At 40.4% G+C, this 17,476-nt stretch overlaps 1 protein-coding gene across 13 annotated transcripts in view; it reads right to left on the reverse strand.

Annotated features, from left to right (window-relative positions):
- EDC3 (enhancer of mRNA decapping 3) overlaps positions 1–17,476 on the reverse strand; it is a 62,643-nt gene that overhangs the window by 27,224 nt on the left and 17,943 nt on the right. For 8 of the 13 annotated variants that reach the window (XM_004056512.4, XM_019010743.3, XM_055363773.2 and 5 more), the window contains 2 exons: positions 13,855–14,036; positions 10,670–10,989 (listed from right to left, as the gene is read on the reverse strand). In XM_004056512.4, coding sequence (XP_004056560.1) covers positions 10,670–10,989; positions 13,855–14,018 — 484 coding nt within the window. In that variant the 5' untranslated portion in view covers positions 14,019–14,036. Of the gene's footprint in view, positions 1–10,669; positions 10,990–13,854; positions 14,037–15,831; positions 15,914–17,476 lie in introns of all 13 variants that reach the window. The other 5 variants (XM_055363776.2, XM_055363777.2, XM_055363774.2 and 2 more) reach the window with 1 other exon arrangement.

Raw genomic sequence — 17,476 nt, forward strand, 5'->3', positions numbered from 1 at the left:
ATTCTATTTATTTTTTATTTTAACTAAAAACAGTAGAAATTAAACTTTATGAATTTTAATGTATTGATGAAAACCAGGACCCTTATGAAGTTCCATGCCAGCCAATTGCCGCCCGTATTTGAGATATCTGAGGAAAATGTGACATTCCATAACAAGTAGTCTATCCATGCAAGTGGGTATACATCAATTTTTTAAAATTGCAGTAAAATATACATTACATAAAATTTACCATTTTAACCATTTTTAAGTGTACAGTTCAGTGGCATTAAGTGCATTCACACTATACAACCATGCCAATTTTTAACTAAAGCATACAAAAATAAGTATGTGGCTTAAAAAGATACTTGTAAAGAAACTATATGTTAAATAACGATAATACTAATGTAATCATAAGTAAACAAGAAAATGGCAGAACACTTTCCCTATTACTCTTACAGGCCTTCTTTAGCTAGAATGAGGTTGTCAAAAATTAATTAAATCTATGAAGATGGTCTCCCAAATTATAAAGTATCAAGAAGGTCATTCCAAACATGAATCCACATTAACTATTATGAATTAACTTCACCCTAAGTATATACTCTACATCAAAACTCTGCAAACTATAGCTCATGGGCCAAATCCAACCCACTGCCTGTTTCTGTAAATAAAGTTTTATTGGCGCACAGTCATGGTCTAGGCAAAGTGAAAAGAACACAGAGGATAATGTCTAGAAAATGTACACACGGCCAGGGGTGGTGACTCACACCTGTAATCCTAGCACTTTGGGAGGCCGAGGTGGGCAGATTACCTGAGGTCAGAAGTTCGAGACCAGCACTGGGCGTGGTGGCATACACCTGTAATCCCAGCTACTCAGGAGGCTGAGGCACGAGAATCGCTTGAACCCGGGAGGTGGAGCTTGCAGTGAGCCAAGATCGCGCCACTGCACTCCAGCCTGGGCGACAGGGCGAGACTCTGTCTCAAAAAAAAAAAAAAAAGAAAAAGAAAAAGAAAAAATGTACACACAATGCAAAAATGAAAAACAATTCAGTACAGCACAATGGTCAAATAAATAATTCAAAGGTAATAGGAAATGAGTATTCCTTTTTAAAAATAATGTTTGTTAACAGATGTTCATACCAGATAATGCACGAAATATGCAGAAAATTCTAAATATTCACATAATATTTTGATTTTCTTTTAGTAAAAAATTTGCATCCATCTTATAAAGTTTTGTATCCTGCTTTCTCGCTTAGGAGCATCCTCGAGTTTCATGAAAAAATTCTTCAAATACTGTATCTTACTTTTTATGGCCGCATAAATCATAGATCATACCATATTGATATACAGCACATGGATCATACCTACTGATTAACTTTTAAGTTATTTCTCATTTTTGCTATTACAGACTCGGCCCAAACACACTATCTTTGACTACCCTTGCTAAAAAAATCACTCCCATCTGACCACTTACAACAGTGTGGGTTACCACTGACCTAGCACTTATGCTACATTACCTACTTTGTTCTGTAGTTAATCTGTGTTCTTGCTCTAACTTCCCAAGGAGTTTATAAGCCAACAGAGGGCAGGAATGATGTCATTCATACCTGTCACCCAACACTATGCCCAGTTCAGCATAAGTACACAAAACTCTGCTGAATTAAGAAATAAAAACAGCAATGTATATATATATATTTTTTTTTTTTTTTTTAAAAAGCAAACACTAGCCAATCAAAAGTTAGAAGTCTAAAAAGAGGTTATAAAAAAAGGGCAACTTGAGATTAACTACAAGAAAAAGCAATAAAAATCATGCCAACTTTGTTACATGACTGAAAAGGCCAGGAAGATAAAGTTGTTGACAATAATATAATATAAAAGAGTTACGAAGCAAGGGCTTCAGTGGAAAAACTTCAGTCATGTCCAATATGAACTGAAAATGAACTATCCTGGAACTATTACAATGACTGATGAAAATAAGCAGTTGATCAGTGAAGGAGAAGACAGGGTTAAGGAAGCAAAATGGGAAATCACTCCCATTCAGATAAAACCCAAAGCTCCTGAAACCAGGTGACCAAGAATAAAGCTCAGAGGAAACAGGATACAGACACTGCTAAAGAGGAACAGGTAGAGGCACAAAAACAGTTATAGGAGAAAACAGGAAAGAATCTAGAATCCAAAGACTCAAATACTCTGAAGGCAGGTCAGACTTGCCAAATGACACTGGTAGAAGGCCAGTTATCCTGGAACTAAAGTTTGAAAAGCATGAGCTGGCCTGGCGCGGTGGCTCACACCTGTAATCCCAGCACTGTGGGAGGCCAAGGCGGGTGGATCACCTGAGCTCAGGAGTTCGAGACCAACCTGGCCAACATGGTGAAACCCTGTCTCTGCTAAAAATACAAAAATTAGCCAGGTGTGGTGGCAGGCGCCTGTAATCCCAGCTACTCCAGAGGCTGAGGCAGGAGAATCGCTTGAAGCCGGGAGGTGGAGGTTGCAGTGAGCCGAGATGGCACCACTGCACTCCAGCCTGGGTGACAGAGCAAGACTCCGTCTCAAAAAATAAATAAATAAATAAAAAATAAAACGTAAAGAAAAAGAAAAGCATGAGTTGCTTCTCTAACCACTAGCCCAGTATTTGTTAGCCCTAAGCAGTGCGCTAACCACTGAACACCAATATGAATGTTCAAAAGCACAAGCTGAGCATCCCTAATCCAAACATCCAAAATCCAAAAATTTCTGAGCGCCAACGTGATGTTCAAAGAAAATGCTGATTGGAGCATTTTGGATTTCTGGATTAGGGATGCTCAACTGGTATGTATTCCAGAAATACTCCAAAATCCTTTTTAAAAAATCCAAAATCTGAAACACTTCTGGTCCCAAGCATTTTGCGTTAAGAGATACGCAACTTTTATTTGGGAGGAGAGAGTGCAGCATAGAAAGAAAACTTTTGTTCAGTTTCAAAAAAAAAAAAAAAGCTAATAAATAGTACCCACTTCATATCATGCCACATGATGAGGAGCTACTGAAATGCAAAGTAGAAAAGTAAAGGAAACAAACATGACTAGCTGTAAAGTTCGTTCACAGCATGTTGACAAAGTGCCCCACTATAAAGACTAACAGGGTCCACAGTGGGAGACGCCTTAATTCTGCCTTAATGATGCTGGACACTGGTCACCATTTTCTGGCTCAACTGTAGGACTCTACAAACATAACTTACAACAAAACCCAGAGATGTTGTATGAAGAAGGTTTCAGGTGTTTTCCTGTACTCCTCTAAATGCAGAGTTGATTCATTCATTTGAGACATAAACACTAAGGACTAGCTATGTTCTAAACACTGTCAGGAAAGCAGAGTGTGAAAAATATTTCCCAAGAGGAAATACTGACATCACAGGTCAGTAAGAGAAAGATAAAAGAACATAAAATAAATGCAAGGCAGGCTAATGTGCTCAGTTGTCTCTTATTCTTCCCTTTCCTCATACTTTAATATAAATATTAGGAAGTCCTGAGTGAATAAGCTGTCTCAGTACTTGGCTTACTCAGCCCAAAGGGCCTGGCTCTGCATTAAACTGGCCTTTGGCCACTGCGAGAGAAAAGCACTTCCCTTGGAAAAGACAAACAGTCTTCCCAGATTTCTTTACCTTTCAATTACAAGGGCCATGCAAGTACTGCAGGCTGGCTGCCTTCCTGTGCCGTTTTTCTGCCACCCTTTGGCACAGAGGCCCTTTGGCCAGGACAACTTGTAACAAACCCATTGTTGTGTAACCCTCAGTGCCACTTATTTATTGGTTTTTGTCACACACACACTGTAAGGGGGAACTTTGTCCTGCACTTATCACACTAAAGGGTATCTGAATGTTAAACTACAAATGTTTTACTGCCAGATTAAACAGGCATCATGAGAAGGTGCCTGAGAATATATGGGACCTTCTTCTCAACTCTCAAATTCTAGGCCCTGGGTTTTCAAGCCTATTAGATATATGAAGCACATCCAAGGAAGTTTAAAAGTCAAGAAAACCTCAGTAGAACCATGAAAACCTGGCAAAATCCACTTCCTGCCTCAGGTGGTGGGATGACTGTTAAAATGAACAGACCGTTAAAGCCCAACCATACTGCAACAAGATAATATCGACCATCTTTCCATTTAAAAGGTTCAATTCCATTCCTCATTTCTCTCCACCTCCAGTAACAAAGAGAAAAAGGGAAATCAGCACTAAACAGAGGCACTGTCATGCCTATAGGACCACCTCTCTCTAAATATAAATGAGTTAAAGGCCAGCTATCTACTTTGTTTGTTTTGAGATGCAGTTTCACTCTTGTTGCCCAAGCTGGAGTGCAATGGCACGATCTCGGCTCACTGCAGCCTCCACCTCCCGGGTTCAAGCAATTCTCCTGCCTCAGCCTCCCAAGTAGTTGGGATTACAGGCATGCACCACCAGGCCCAGCTAATTTTTTGTATTTTTAGTAGAGACGGGGTATCGTCATGTTGGCCAGTCTGGTCTCGAACTCCTGGCCTCAGGTGATCTGCCCACCTCAGTCTCCCAAAGTGCTGGGATTAGAGACATCAGCCACCATGCCCGGCCTCAGCTATCTACTTTCATGTTCTACAGGCAAAAGAGCCTTAACTTAACTGTTAAATTTTTATTCAACTGCATGTTACAATGACTATTCAAGTTCATAGACTAAGATTTCAGAGAGGGATGCCTTTCATCTGCCCCTCATGGTCACCATTTTCAGCTGTGATATGGGATTTGATAAATATGAATTATACCCATACACAGAGCTGCACCCTAAACAAGGCTTGGTTTCCCTCTGCTCCCTGGGACTGATGTTATGTCTATTTGACAAACATTCTGAATGGTCACAGAAAAACTATTCTTTACATGATTCTTTAAACCCACTCCCACCCCAAGAGAAGAGATTAAAATCTGCTTGTGCTAAATCATCAGTGTTGGATTAGCTAACTATTATAAACCAACAAATTCCTCAACTCCTTATTGCAATCCTGAAAGAACACTTAAAAGCCAGAACTGAAGACAGATTATATTTCTTTCTTTCCTTTTTTTTTTTTTTTTTTTTTTTGAGACAGAGTTTTGCTTTGTTGCCCAGGCTGGAGGGCAGTGGCACAATCTCAGCTCACTGCAACCTCCGACTCCCAGGTTCAGGCAATTCTTGTGCCTCAGTCTCCTGAGTAGCTGGCATTACAGGCATCCACCACCACACCCAGCTGATTTTTTGTATTTGTGTACAGACGGGGTTTCACGATGTTGCCTAGGCTGGTCTCAAACTCCTGAGCTCAGGCAACCTGCCCGTCCCAGCCTCCGAAAGTGTTAAGATTACAGGCATAAGCCACCACACCCGGCCGACAGATTATATTTCTATAGCTTCATCAATCTACTAGTCTCAATATCAATGTACATAAACTGGAGAAAATTCTAAGGCAGACCTTTTTACTTACAGGGCTCAATGAGTGGAAAAATAATTATAATTCTACCTTCTAACAGAAACCTATTCTGAGCCACGTCTCATTGCCATTCCCAGGCCACAAACATTTTCCAAACTAATCTGGATTCTAAATAAGTTTCTTGAAAAATAGTAACATTTTACTGCCCTATGATCTCTTTACCTCATTTATGTACAGTTAACAATCTAGAAAAAGGAAACTGACAAAACAGCAAAAGCAGAATAACCAAAACCTGGAAGCCACCAAGATGTCCTGCAATAGGTGAATGGGTAAACAAACTGATACATCCACACAATGGAACATTATCCGTCAATTAAAGAAATGACCTATCAAGTCACAAAACGACATGAATGAATCTTAAATGCATCTTGCTAAGTGAAAGAAGCCAGTCTGAAAGGGCTACATACTGTATGATTTTAATTATGTGATATTCTGGAAAAATGCAAAACTGCAGGGATGGTATAATAAAAAGATCAGTAGTTGCCAGGGGGAAGTGGGGGAAGTTGAACAGGTAAGGCACAAGAGATTGTTTAGGACAATGAAACTATTCTGTTTAATACAGTAATGACAGATACATGATGCTATGTATTTGTCAAAACCCACAGAATTTTACAGCACAAAGAGTGAGCCTTAGTGTTTGCAAATTTTTAAAAATCATTTAGGAGGTTAGGAGATCCCAGGATGGAATGCAGAATGTGATAAAACAAATTAATTGTATTATGAATATATGAAACAAGTCAATGAAGGAAATGGGAGACCTAAATAACTCTAGAAATGAATGGAGTCAGATGAAAGGCAAAAGAAACAGTACGTAAGCACCACATTCTATTTGATAGTCTCCCACAAGAATGGCGATACAAGTTAATAATTCTGATACCACTATACATGTATACTGGAATCGAATAATTATGTAAAGAATGAATGACAATAGGAGACAGGTTTCTTACTGTTGGAGTGAGAAGTAACAGACAAGCAAAAGGAGAAGGCTAGAAGGATCCATGTGGTAATGGATTAAAGTTGGAGACATCAGTATGAACTCATACTTAGTATAGTACAATATACATAGTTACATATAGAAATATTTAAATATGTATATATATACTGGTTAAATATACACACATATATTTTCTTTTCTGTGAACTCTGCAGAGAAGTATACACATATTTTCTTGCTGTCAGCTATAAGGGTGACACCCAGGAGCAATGAGCATACCTAGTGAAGAAGAAAGAAAGGAGAAGGGGGGAGGAGGGAGGCGGAGAGGGAGGGGGTGGAGGGAGGAGGAGGAAGGAGAAGCAGCAGTAGTAGTAGTAGTGGTAGTACTAAGCATCTTTCAGTGTGAGAAAGTACCTAAGTACTAAAAAAAAAAAAAAATCCACAATGATTGGAGTATGTCAAAGGGACATGAGATCCAAGTGAAAGACTGGAGACTAGCCAAAACTGAAATAATTTGAGTACCAAAATAAAGTAATATTGAATTATAAGCCAAAGTGTAAAATAAATACCCATGAGTACATGCTGATATAAATAAATGACTGAATAAATAAACAAATGGGGGAGAAAAGAGGAATCTCCGGCATAAAAGAATTCCAAGTAATGTCTGAAGATGCTGGGTCCTCAAGGAGAGGGAACATAACTTCTCACTCCCTGGGTGTGGGCTGCACATAGTGATTTCCTTCCAAAGAGTACATACGTAAAGGGGAAGAAAGAGTCACTTTACAGAGGAGAAACTAGATATATCCTACTTTAGCCAGGTGATCAAGGTGAACTTCAAAAGTTATAAACCATGGTGATAATATATACACTTGACACAAGTTGATGAAAATGGTACTTTACCTCTGTTGTCTTCCACCCCCAAACATATAACCCCAGTCTAATCATGATTAAAACATCAAGTACCAACTGAGAGACATTCTACAAAATACCTGACCAGTATTCATCAAAATGTCTAGGTCATCAAAAACAAGGAAGGTCTGAGAAACTGTAAGAGCCAAGCAGAGAAATGACTACCAAATATGATGTGATATGCTGGACAGGATCCTGGAACAAGGGCATCCGGCTAAAAACTAAGGCAATCTGAATAAAATATGGACTTTGTTTAATGATAATGCATCAACATTGGTTCAATAATTATAACAAATATACCATACAAATGTAAGACGTTAATAACGGGGAAAAACATGTAGAAAAAAAATATGAATTGCTAATAAGGGTCATCTTCAAGTGCACGGAAGATTATAAACTGCCTATTTGAACTTCTAACAAATCAACAATTTCTGGTAAAACAAAAAAGATTTTCAGACAGGGCAACATAGTGAGACCTTGTCTCTACTAAAAGTAAAAAGACTAGCCAGGCATGGTGGCACACACCTGTAGTCCCAGCTACTCAGGAGGCTGAGGTGGGAGGATCATTTGAGCCCGGGAGTTCAAGGCTGTAGTGAGCTGTGATCGTATCACTGCATTCCAACCTGAGTGACAAAGCAAGACCCTGTCTCAAAAATGAATGAATGAAAGAAAGAAAGAAAGAAAGAAAGAAAGAAAGAAAGAAAGAAAAAGGTTAAAGTCTAAATGGAAAGAATCATTTTCTATCCAAGCATTCTACAGTTTTTCTAAGGATACAGAAGTCACAACTGAATTTCAGTCTCATATTTGCAAACATCGTCATTTCAGATAGTTGTTTCATATGCACCAAAGGAAACTACCTTGAAACTGTATATTACATACATTAAAACATTTTTTTAGGCCAGGCGCAGTGGCTCACGCCTGTAATCCCAGCACTTTGGGAGGCAGAGGCAGGCAGATCAACTGAGGTCAGGAGTTTGAAATCAGCTTGGGCAACATGGCATTATCCCATCTCTACTAAAAATACAAAAATTAGCCGGGCGCAGTGGCTCATGCCTGTAATCTCAGCACTTTGGGAGGCCGAGAGTTCGAGACCAGCCTGACCAACATGGAGCCCCGTTTCTACTAAAAATACAAAATTAGCCAGACGTGGTGGCACTTGCCTGTAATCCCAGCTACTCGGGAGGCTGAGGCAGGAGAATCTTTTCAACCCAGGAGGCGGAAGTTGCGGTGAGCCAAGATCACGCCATTGCACTCCAGCCTGGGCAATAAGAGTGAAACTCTGTCTCAAAAAAAAAAAAAAAAATTTAGCAGGGCATGGCAGCAAGTGCCTGTAGTACCAGCTTCTAGGGAGGCTGAGGCAGGAGAATCACCTGAACACGGGAGGTGGAGGTTGCAGTGAGCCGAGATCACACCACTGCACTCCAGCCCGGGCAACAGAGCGAGGCTCCATCTCAAAAAAAAAAAAAAAAATTAGTTTTAATTTAGTTGTTTATTCACTTGAATCAGGCATCTCCAAAACTTAAAATGTTGGCCCCTGACACAGGTGTCACACCACAAGCTATTAATAGAATTCACCCAGCACACTAAAACCTTACTACATTGCCACCAGGACCACAGTGTGAGGAGCAACAATGGTAGCAAGAAGTATCCGGAATTTTATGTAATAAACTTTCTGAGTGGGGTCTAGAGAGACCTAGCTCACTCTAAATTGTGCCTTTTAGAAGGTACTGCCATAGCATGACTCTAGCTTATAATTTTAAATGAGCTAATGAATACTCATTTAAAATTTCTTTTGGTTGTTCATTTTGAGACAGTCTCACACTGTCACCCAGGCTGAAGTGCAGTGGCATGATCTCGGCTAATCACAACCTCCGCCTCCCTGGCTCAAGCCATCCTTCCACCTCAGCCTCCTGAGTAGCTGGGACCACAGGTGCACGCTGCCACGCCCAGCTAATTTTTTTTTTTTTTTTTTTTGTAGGGATGGGGTTTTGCCATGTTGCTCAGGCTGGTCTCGAACTCCTGGGCTCAAGCGATCCACCTGCCCCAGCCTCCTGAAGTAGTGAGATTACAGGTGTGAGCCACTTGCACCCAGCCTCTCACTTAAAATTTCTAATACATTCTGCTACCATCTGTGAGTACAAAACCATCTAAGTAAAATAAGAATAGTTTGCCATTTGGAAGTAATTTTTTAAAACAACATTCATATTAATTTAAGAAGCATAACAGATTCCAGTGAATGTTATGATTCGCTATTGTAACATTATTCTAGTAAATATGTTGGAGAAGAACAGTTCTAGTGAATTAACTATGGTTTTGGAAGGCAGCTATGCTCACCATCATACCACCAACACAACTATGGTTTTATTTTATATTATTTATTTTATTTTTGAGACAGAGTCTCGTTCTATCGCCCAGGCTGGAGTGGCACAATATCAGCTCACTGCAACCTCTGCCTCCTGGGTTCAAGGGATTCTCCTGCCTCAGCCTCCAAAGTAGCTGGGATTACAGGCATGCACCTCCATGCCCGGCTAATTTTTGTATTTTTAGCAGAGACGAGGTTTCAACATGTTGGCCAGGCTGGCCTCGAACGCCTGACCTCAGGTGATCTGCCCGCCTCAGCCTCCCAAAGTGCTAGGATTACAGGTGTGAGCCACCGTGCCTGGTCACAACTATGGTTTTATAATCAGCAAATGGCATTTAATAATGTGTTAGTATCAAACAAAACTGGGCAGCAACAGAGACCAATGCACATTCTTCTTGGTGTGTCAGTAGGAACAAATACAGCAAATTAAAAATTGTCTGCTAGAAAATCAAAGATCACAGAGATGTTTGGATCAGTCCCCTCCTCTCTTCTGAGGATGAGACTCAAATCACAGGAAGAAAAGTTACTCAAGAATCCTCTGGAACAGCCCAAGTGCAGGTTCAACTCAAACACTACTACCAACATCAGTAACAGGATTTAAGGTTTTTTTTTTTTTCTTTTTCAGAAACAGAATCTCACTATTTTGCCCAGACTAGCCTTGAATTCCTGGGCTCAAACAATCCTCCTGCCTCAACCTCTCAAGTGGCTGGGACTATAGATGCGTGCCACCACGCCCAGTAGTTACTGGATTTAAAACATCACTGTTAGTAAACTCTGGGCAGACTTTTCCTGAAGGAAGTGGTAAGAGAGGGCAGGAAGCTCACAGGCATCCCTAACAGCTTATTTCCTTTCCCTTAACATCTTGAGGAATGAGGCCTGGAGGAAGAGAACCATGTTGTATTTCTGTGACGCTCAGCCAGCATCCATTTTATTGGAATAACAAAGGATTTGTTTAAAGAGCAGCAGTGCTTATGGCTTATAGCCCTGAAACACCAGATTGAGAAGAAATATCAACTTGACCCTACTTACAGGAGTTGTGCCGACGACGGAAACTTTTGGACTGACTCAAGGATTCCATGTGCCTGTCGACATAGCTCTTTGAGCACTGTTGCTGCTGCGGGGAAACGGCAACATCCTGGCTCTTCACATCTGTCCTCTTAGGGATATTCTGAGGGGCACTGCTGGAAGAGGCTGGCTTCTTGACCAACTTGCCTGTGCCATTCTGATTGATGCCCACTTGGCAGCCAGCACCAGAGGGGCCTAATTCTGTTTGATGAAGGTCTCCAAAATGTTGGTTGTCTCCAGGTCCTGGTATCTCCAGAATTTTTAACTCCGTAATGTCACCTGCCCTGAAATACACAAAAAAGCCAAGTCTCAAAATTATAATAGTGGTAAGAATGATGAAACTGAGATCATTAGCAAACAGCTACCCCTTTGCAGGACTGCATTTTAATGAGTTATCAGAGGCTAGGAAAGGGGGCTGTGTGCTTAAGGACAGGGGTCAGCCACCAACTATCCAACTGACATAATGCTAGCCTTTAAAAAGAGGCTATTGCTAACAACAAAACTGTATTAATCTTACATTCCCACAATGTTTAATGGCTTTTGTTCATTCATTCACTCCCTCGCTCATTCAACAGGAGTATATAAAATACTTACTATGTGGTAAGCCCTGCTCTAGGAACTATTTTGATCTGGTATATAGAGATGAAAACCACTACGTGCCCACAGGAACTCAGTCTGGTCAGTGGAAAAGACAAGTACATATTCAATCAAAAGTGTTAAATGGGCTGGGCACCATGGCTCATGCCTATAACCCCAGCATTTTGGGAGGCCGAGGCAGGCGAATCACTTGAGGCCAGGAGTTCGAGACCAGCCTGGTCAACATGGCAAAACCCTGTCTCAACTAAATAGAAATGATTAGTCAGGTGTGGTGGTACGCACCTGCAATCCTAGCTACCCAGGAGGCTGAGAGGCATGAGAATCGTTTCACCCTGGGAGGCAAAGGTTGCAGTGAGCAGAGATCGCACCACTGCGCTCCAGCCTGGGCAACAAAGTGAGACTCTGTCTCAAAAAAAAAAAATTTTTTTTTTAAAGTGTTAAATGTTATGACAGAGGTGTGCATAGGAGACTAGAGAGCCTAAAAGCAAAATATTTAAGTCAGTCTGGTGGAGATGAATGCAATACTTAAGCTAAATCTGGCCAGGGCAGGGGGAATGAGTGGCTAAGCAAAGAACAGCAGGGAGAAAGGCATCTCAGGTAGGGGCTCAGAGACTGAGGAAATGTAGAAAATATGGCCCACGTGAGGAACTGCAAGTGTTATGGTGATACTAAAGGGACGGATGCTTGTGGAAGGCCATCAGGAAGTAAGGTTGCAGAGGTAACCGAGGACCACATCATGATCACAATGGATTTTCCTGGTGGCTATAGGGAAGGAGAAGAAAAAAGAGGCAGTGGTACCAGTTAGAAGACCAAGCAAGAAATAAGAGGGGATGAACCAAGCAAGCGGTAATACAAAGGGAGAAGGGATCAAGAGACATTTCGAATCCATACGATTTTGGCAACTAACTGAACACGAGGATTAAAGAGAAAGAAGAGTTTATTATGACTCCTAAGTTTCTAACATGGGGGAAAGGTGTTATTAGTCATAAATAATGGGTATGCCCTTGGAAAAACAAATCTACAGGAAAACATAATGAGATTAGCTCCGAAAATCTTGCATTTAAGATATCTTGTGGGATGTCCAATGGAAATGACCAGCAGACAAAGTGTCTGTCTCATAATGGGACTAAATTAAAGATTTGAGGTCTTGGCTGGGCATGGTGGCTCACACCTGTAATCCCAGCACTTTGGGAGGCCGAGAAGGGCAGATTACAAGGTCAGGAGATCGAGACCATCCTGGCTAACACGGTGAAACCCCGTCTCTACTAAAAATACAAAAACAAAATTAGTCGGGCATGGTGGCGGGCACCTGCAGTCCCAGCTACTCGGGAGGCTGAGGCGGGAGAATGGCATGAACCCGGGAGATGGAGTTTGCAGTGAGCCAAGATCGTGCCACTGCACTCCAGCCTGGGTGACAGAGTGAGACTCCATCAAAAAAAAAAAAAAAAAAAGATTTGAGGTCTCATTAACGTATAGAGTACACAAGAGTTTGTCTAGAGAATAAAAGCTGAGAAAAGAACCAAAGATAGAACCCTGAGTAATTCAATCTTAACAGGTGAGTAGAAGAAAAGGAACATAAAAAACAACAAAAAAAGTAAAGGAATGGAGGAATATGTGGAATACATGCAAAGAAAAACCAAAGAGGTGACAGGGAAACTAAAGGACAGTACTGTATTTTAAAAGAGCACTTTATTTTTATTTATTTTTTTAGAGACAGGGTCTTGCTCTATTACCCAGGCTGGAGTGCAGTGGTGCTATCATAGCTCACTGCAGCCTCCAACTCCTAGGCTCAAGTGATCTTCCTGTCTCAGCCCCAGGAGTAGCTGGGATTACAGGCACATGCCACCACACCCAGCTAATTTTTAAAATTTTTCTTTTGTAAAGACGAGGTCTCACTATGTTGACTAGCCAGTTTTGAAATCCTAGCCTCAAGTGATACTGCTGCCTTGGCCTCCCAAAGTGCTGGAATTACAGGTATAATAAGCCACTGCACCCATCAGGGAGCATTCAAATGAGATTGGGATTGAGATACTGTCAGTGAATTTGGCCATTAGGTTATTTGTAACCTTGGCAAAAACTAATTCAGCAAGATGACAAAGTTAGAAAAAAAGATAATGGTAGGGTACGGAGGTTCTAGAGAATGAAGCCACAAAAGATAGAGAAAGCAGACTATTTGGCTCTGACAAGGATTATGGGTTAAAGGGAAGGGAAATGACACAACAATACCTAGTGGCAAATGCAAGATCTAAGGGAGAGGGTTGTTTTTTAATAAAGGGGAGGCCAAGGAATGAATATCAGAATGCAAAGAGGAAATAAACAGTATAGGCCGGGCATGGTGGTTCACACCTGAAATCCCAGCACTTCGGGAGGCCACAACGGGCAGATTACTTGAGGCCAGTAGTTCGAGACCAGCCTGGCCAACACAGTGAAACCCCATCTCTACTAAAAATACAAAAAGCGGCCATATGCCAAGAGAATACTAGCAATCAGACCTAGGTTCAAGCTCCACAGACCACCAGGTTGGATTCAGAAGAGTCAGTCAGGACACTCACCTGAAGGTGACTTCTGGAACAAGACACTTCACTCCATTATGGAAAGGCCGGGTGAGAGAAATGGTCTGGCTGACCTGATCCACAGCTGACACTCTTCCCTGATAGACACCCAAGCTATCTCCACAATTGATGGACACAATACTTCCCAGCCAATCTGTAGCCATGTTTCACACGTGAGACCACTGTGAAGAGAAGGAACTATTCAGTGTGACTTGGTGAAAAGACAAACTTTTAATTAAATTCAGCAAATATATCAGGCTCTGTACCAAGTGTTGGTTAATAAAACATATTCTATCACATTGTTAACTGAGGTAATAAATCTTAAAAAAATTAAAATTTTTTTTCAGGAGTATGCATATTAATAAATAATATTATGTAATACATATAAAGATCTTATAATTGCTTTAAAGCGCATACATTGGATAAAGATATTTATTGCACATCAAATCACACAAACTATAATCTGTTTATATTGTATTTTAATAAATCTGCTGTCAAAATGTTTTCAAAGAGAGTATGTTGCTGAGAAATAATATATTAAAAAAACAAATTACTGGTAATGCCACTCTTGCTGATGATGATAATAATAATAATAATTAATAATAATAGTAAATTCTGGATAGTTGTTTTTTTTTTTTTTTTTTGAGATGGAGTTTCACTATTGCTGCCCAGGCTGGAGTGCAATGGTGCGAGGCGGGCAGATCACGAGGTCACGAGATCAAGACCATCCTGGCTAACACGGTGAAACCCCGTCTCTACTAAAATATATAAAAAATTAGCCGGGCGTGGTGGCGGGTGCCTGTAGTCCCAGCTACTCGGGAAGCTGAGGCAGGAGAGTGGCGTCAACCCAGGAGGCGGAGGTTGCAGTGAGCCGAGATCACACCACTGCACTCCAGCCTGGGCGACAGAGAGAGACTCTGCCTCAAAAAAAAAAAAAAAAAATTTTTTTAAAGCCAATTGAAGGTACTATAGAACACTAAACCTAACGACTACAGTATATATATCCTTTTCAAGTCTACACAGAATGTTCACGCATATATGCTGGGCCTTAAACAAGTATGAATAAATTTAAAAAGACTGAGATCACATAAAATATATTCTCTACCCACAACAGAATTAAATTTGAAATTGATAAAAATAGATATTCAGAATATTCCCAAATATTTGGAAATTAAGCAAGACATTTCCAAATAACCTATGGGTAAAAGAAGAAATCAAAAGGGCAGTCAGAAAATAGTTCAAACTCAACGATAATGAAAACACAACATCAACTTTTGTATGACATGCTTAATATAGTGCGTAAAAGGGGGAATTTATAACTTTAAGTGCTTGTTAGGAAAGAAAGGTCTAAAATCAATTGTCTAAGCTTCCATCTTAAGTATTAGTAAAAAAAGAACAGATTAACCTGATGTTAATAGAAAGGAAATCAAGAGCAGAAACCAATGAAACAAGAAACAATTAAGAAAAATAAAACAAAAATTAGCTCTTTGAAAATATTAAGTTGGTAAACATCTAATAAAGAAAAAAGATAAAACACATATTATTAATATCAGAAATGAACAGAGACATCATAGACATTAAAAAATAACCTTATGCCAGCAAATTTGACAACTAGACAAAATGGGGAACTTCTTAGACAAAAGTTATCAAACTGATACAAGAAATAAAAAATCTGAGTAGCTGCATGTCTATTTTAAAAACTGAATTTATCAAGAGAATAAGACAAGACACAAATTAGGAGAAAATATTTGTGAAAGACATATTTGATAAAGGTCTGTTATCCATAACATACCAAGAACTCTTAAAACTCAACAATAAGAAAATGAACAACCTGATGAAACAATGAGCAAGAGACCCGAAAGGATACTTCACCAAAGAAGACATGGACACGGCAGGCAAGCATATGAAAAGATGCTCTACATCATATCATCAGGGAATTAATGGAAATTAAAACAACAGTAAGATGCCACTACACACCTGTCAGAATGGCCGAAATCCAAAACACTGACAACACCAAATGCTGACGAGGACGTGGAGCAACAAAAACCGTCATTCATTGCTGACAGAACACAAAATGATGCAGCCACTTTGAGTATGCATTTTTCTTTTTTTTTTTGAGATGGAGTCTTACTCTGTCGCCCAGGCTGGAGTGCGGTGGCGCAATCTCAGCTCACTGCAACCTCCACCTCCCGGGTTCAAGCAGTTCTCCTGCCTCAGCCTCCTGAGTAGCTGGGATTACAGGCATGCACCACCACGCCTGGCTAATTTTTGTATTTTTAGTAGAGACAGGGTTTCACCATGTTGGTCAGGCTAGTCTTGAACTCCTGACCTCATGATCCACCCACCTCACCTCCCAAAGTGCTGGGATTACAGGCATGAGCCACCATGCCCAGCCTTTTTTTTTTTTTTTTTTTTTTGGAGACTGAGTCTCACTCTATCTTTATCGCCCAGGCTAGAGTGCAGTGGTACAATCTCAGCTCATTGCAGCCTCTGCCTCTTCAATCAATTCTCCTGCCTCAGCCTTCCAAGTAGTTGGGACTACAGACATGTGCCACCACACCCAGCTAATTTTTCTTGTTGTTGTTTTTTCTCTCAGTAGAGGGGTTTCACCATGTTGCCCAGGCTGGTCTCGAACTCCTGACCTCAGGTGATCTGTCTGCCTCGGCCTCCTAAGTGCTAGGTTTATAGGCATGAGCCACTGTGCCTAGCTTGCATATGCATATTAATAAGGTAGTTTCTCACAAAACTAAATATACCATCTGATCCAGCAATCACTCTCCTTGGTATTTACCCAGATGAACTGAAAACTTACATCCACCATAAATCTGCACGTGGATGTTTACAAAACTGCTCAAATTCGGAAGCAATCAAGACATCCTTCAGTAGGTGAATGGATGAATGAACTATGGCACACCCAGACAGTGGAATACTATTCAGCACAAAAAAGAAATGAGCTATCAAGCCATGAAAAGACATGGAGGAAACTGAAAAGCACATTACTAAGTGAAAGAAGCCAATGTGAAAAGGATACATACATACTATATGATTCCAGCTACAAGGTTTTCTGGAAAAGGCAAAACTGTGGAGACAGTAAAAGGAGCAGTGGGCGCCAGTGGTTGGTGGGGTGGGGGTGGGAGGTGAACAAGAGAATTTTTAGGGCAGTGAAACTATTCTGTTTGATACTATAATGGTAGATATGTGTCACTTCAAAACCCATAGAATGTACAACACCAAGAGTGAACCCTAATGTTAACTATGGACTCTGGATGACAACGAAGTGTCAGTGTAGGTTCATCAATTGTAACAAACATGACCGTGGTGTGGAATGTTGACAGCAGAGAGGGCTTACTGGGGGACAACAGTGAGATATATGGGAACCCTCTGTATTTTCGGCTCAATTTTTCCCTGGAACTAAAACTGCTCTAAAAAATAAAGTCTATTTAATAGAAAAAAACAAATTGATTATGTAATTTAAAACCTTCCTACAAAGAAAAATCCAGGCCTAGATGGCTTTACTGGCTTTTTCTTTTTAACTAAGTCTGAACTAGACAGCTTTACTCGTTAATTTTATCAAACATTTTAGGAAAAAAATAATGTCAATCTCATACAAACTTTTAGAAAA

This window comes from Gorilla gorilla, chromosome 16 (genome assembly GCF_029281585.2).
Source record: "Gorilla gorilla gorilla isolate KB3781 chromosome 16, NHGRI_mGorGor1-v2.1_pri, whole genome shotgun sequence".
Classification (NCBI taxonomy): domain Eukaryota; kingdom Metazoa; phylum Chordata; class Mammalia; order Primates; family Hominidae; genus Gorilla; species Gorilla gorilla.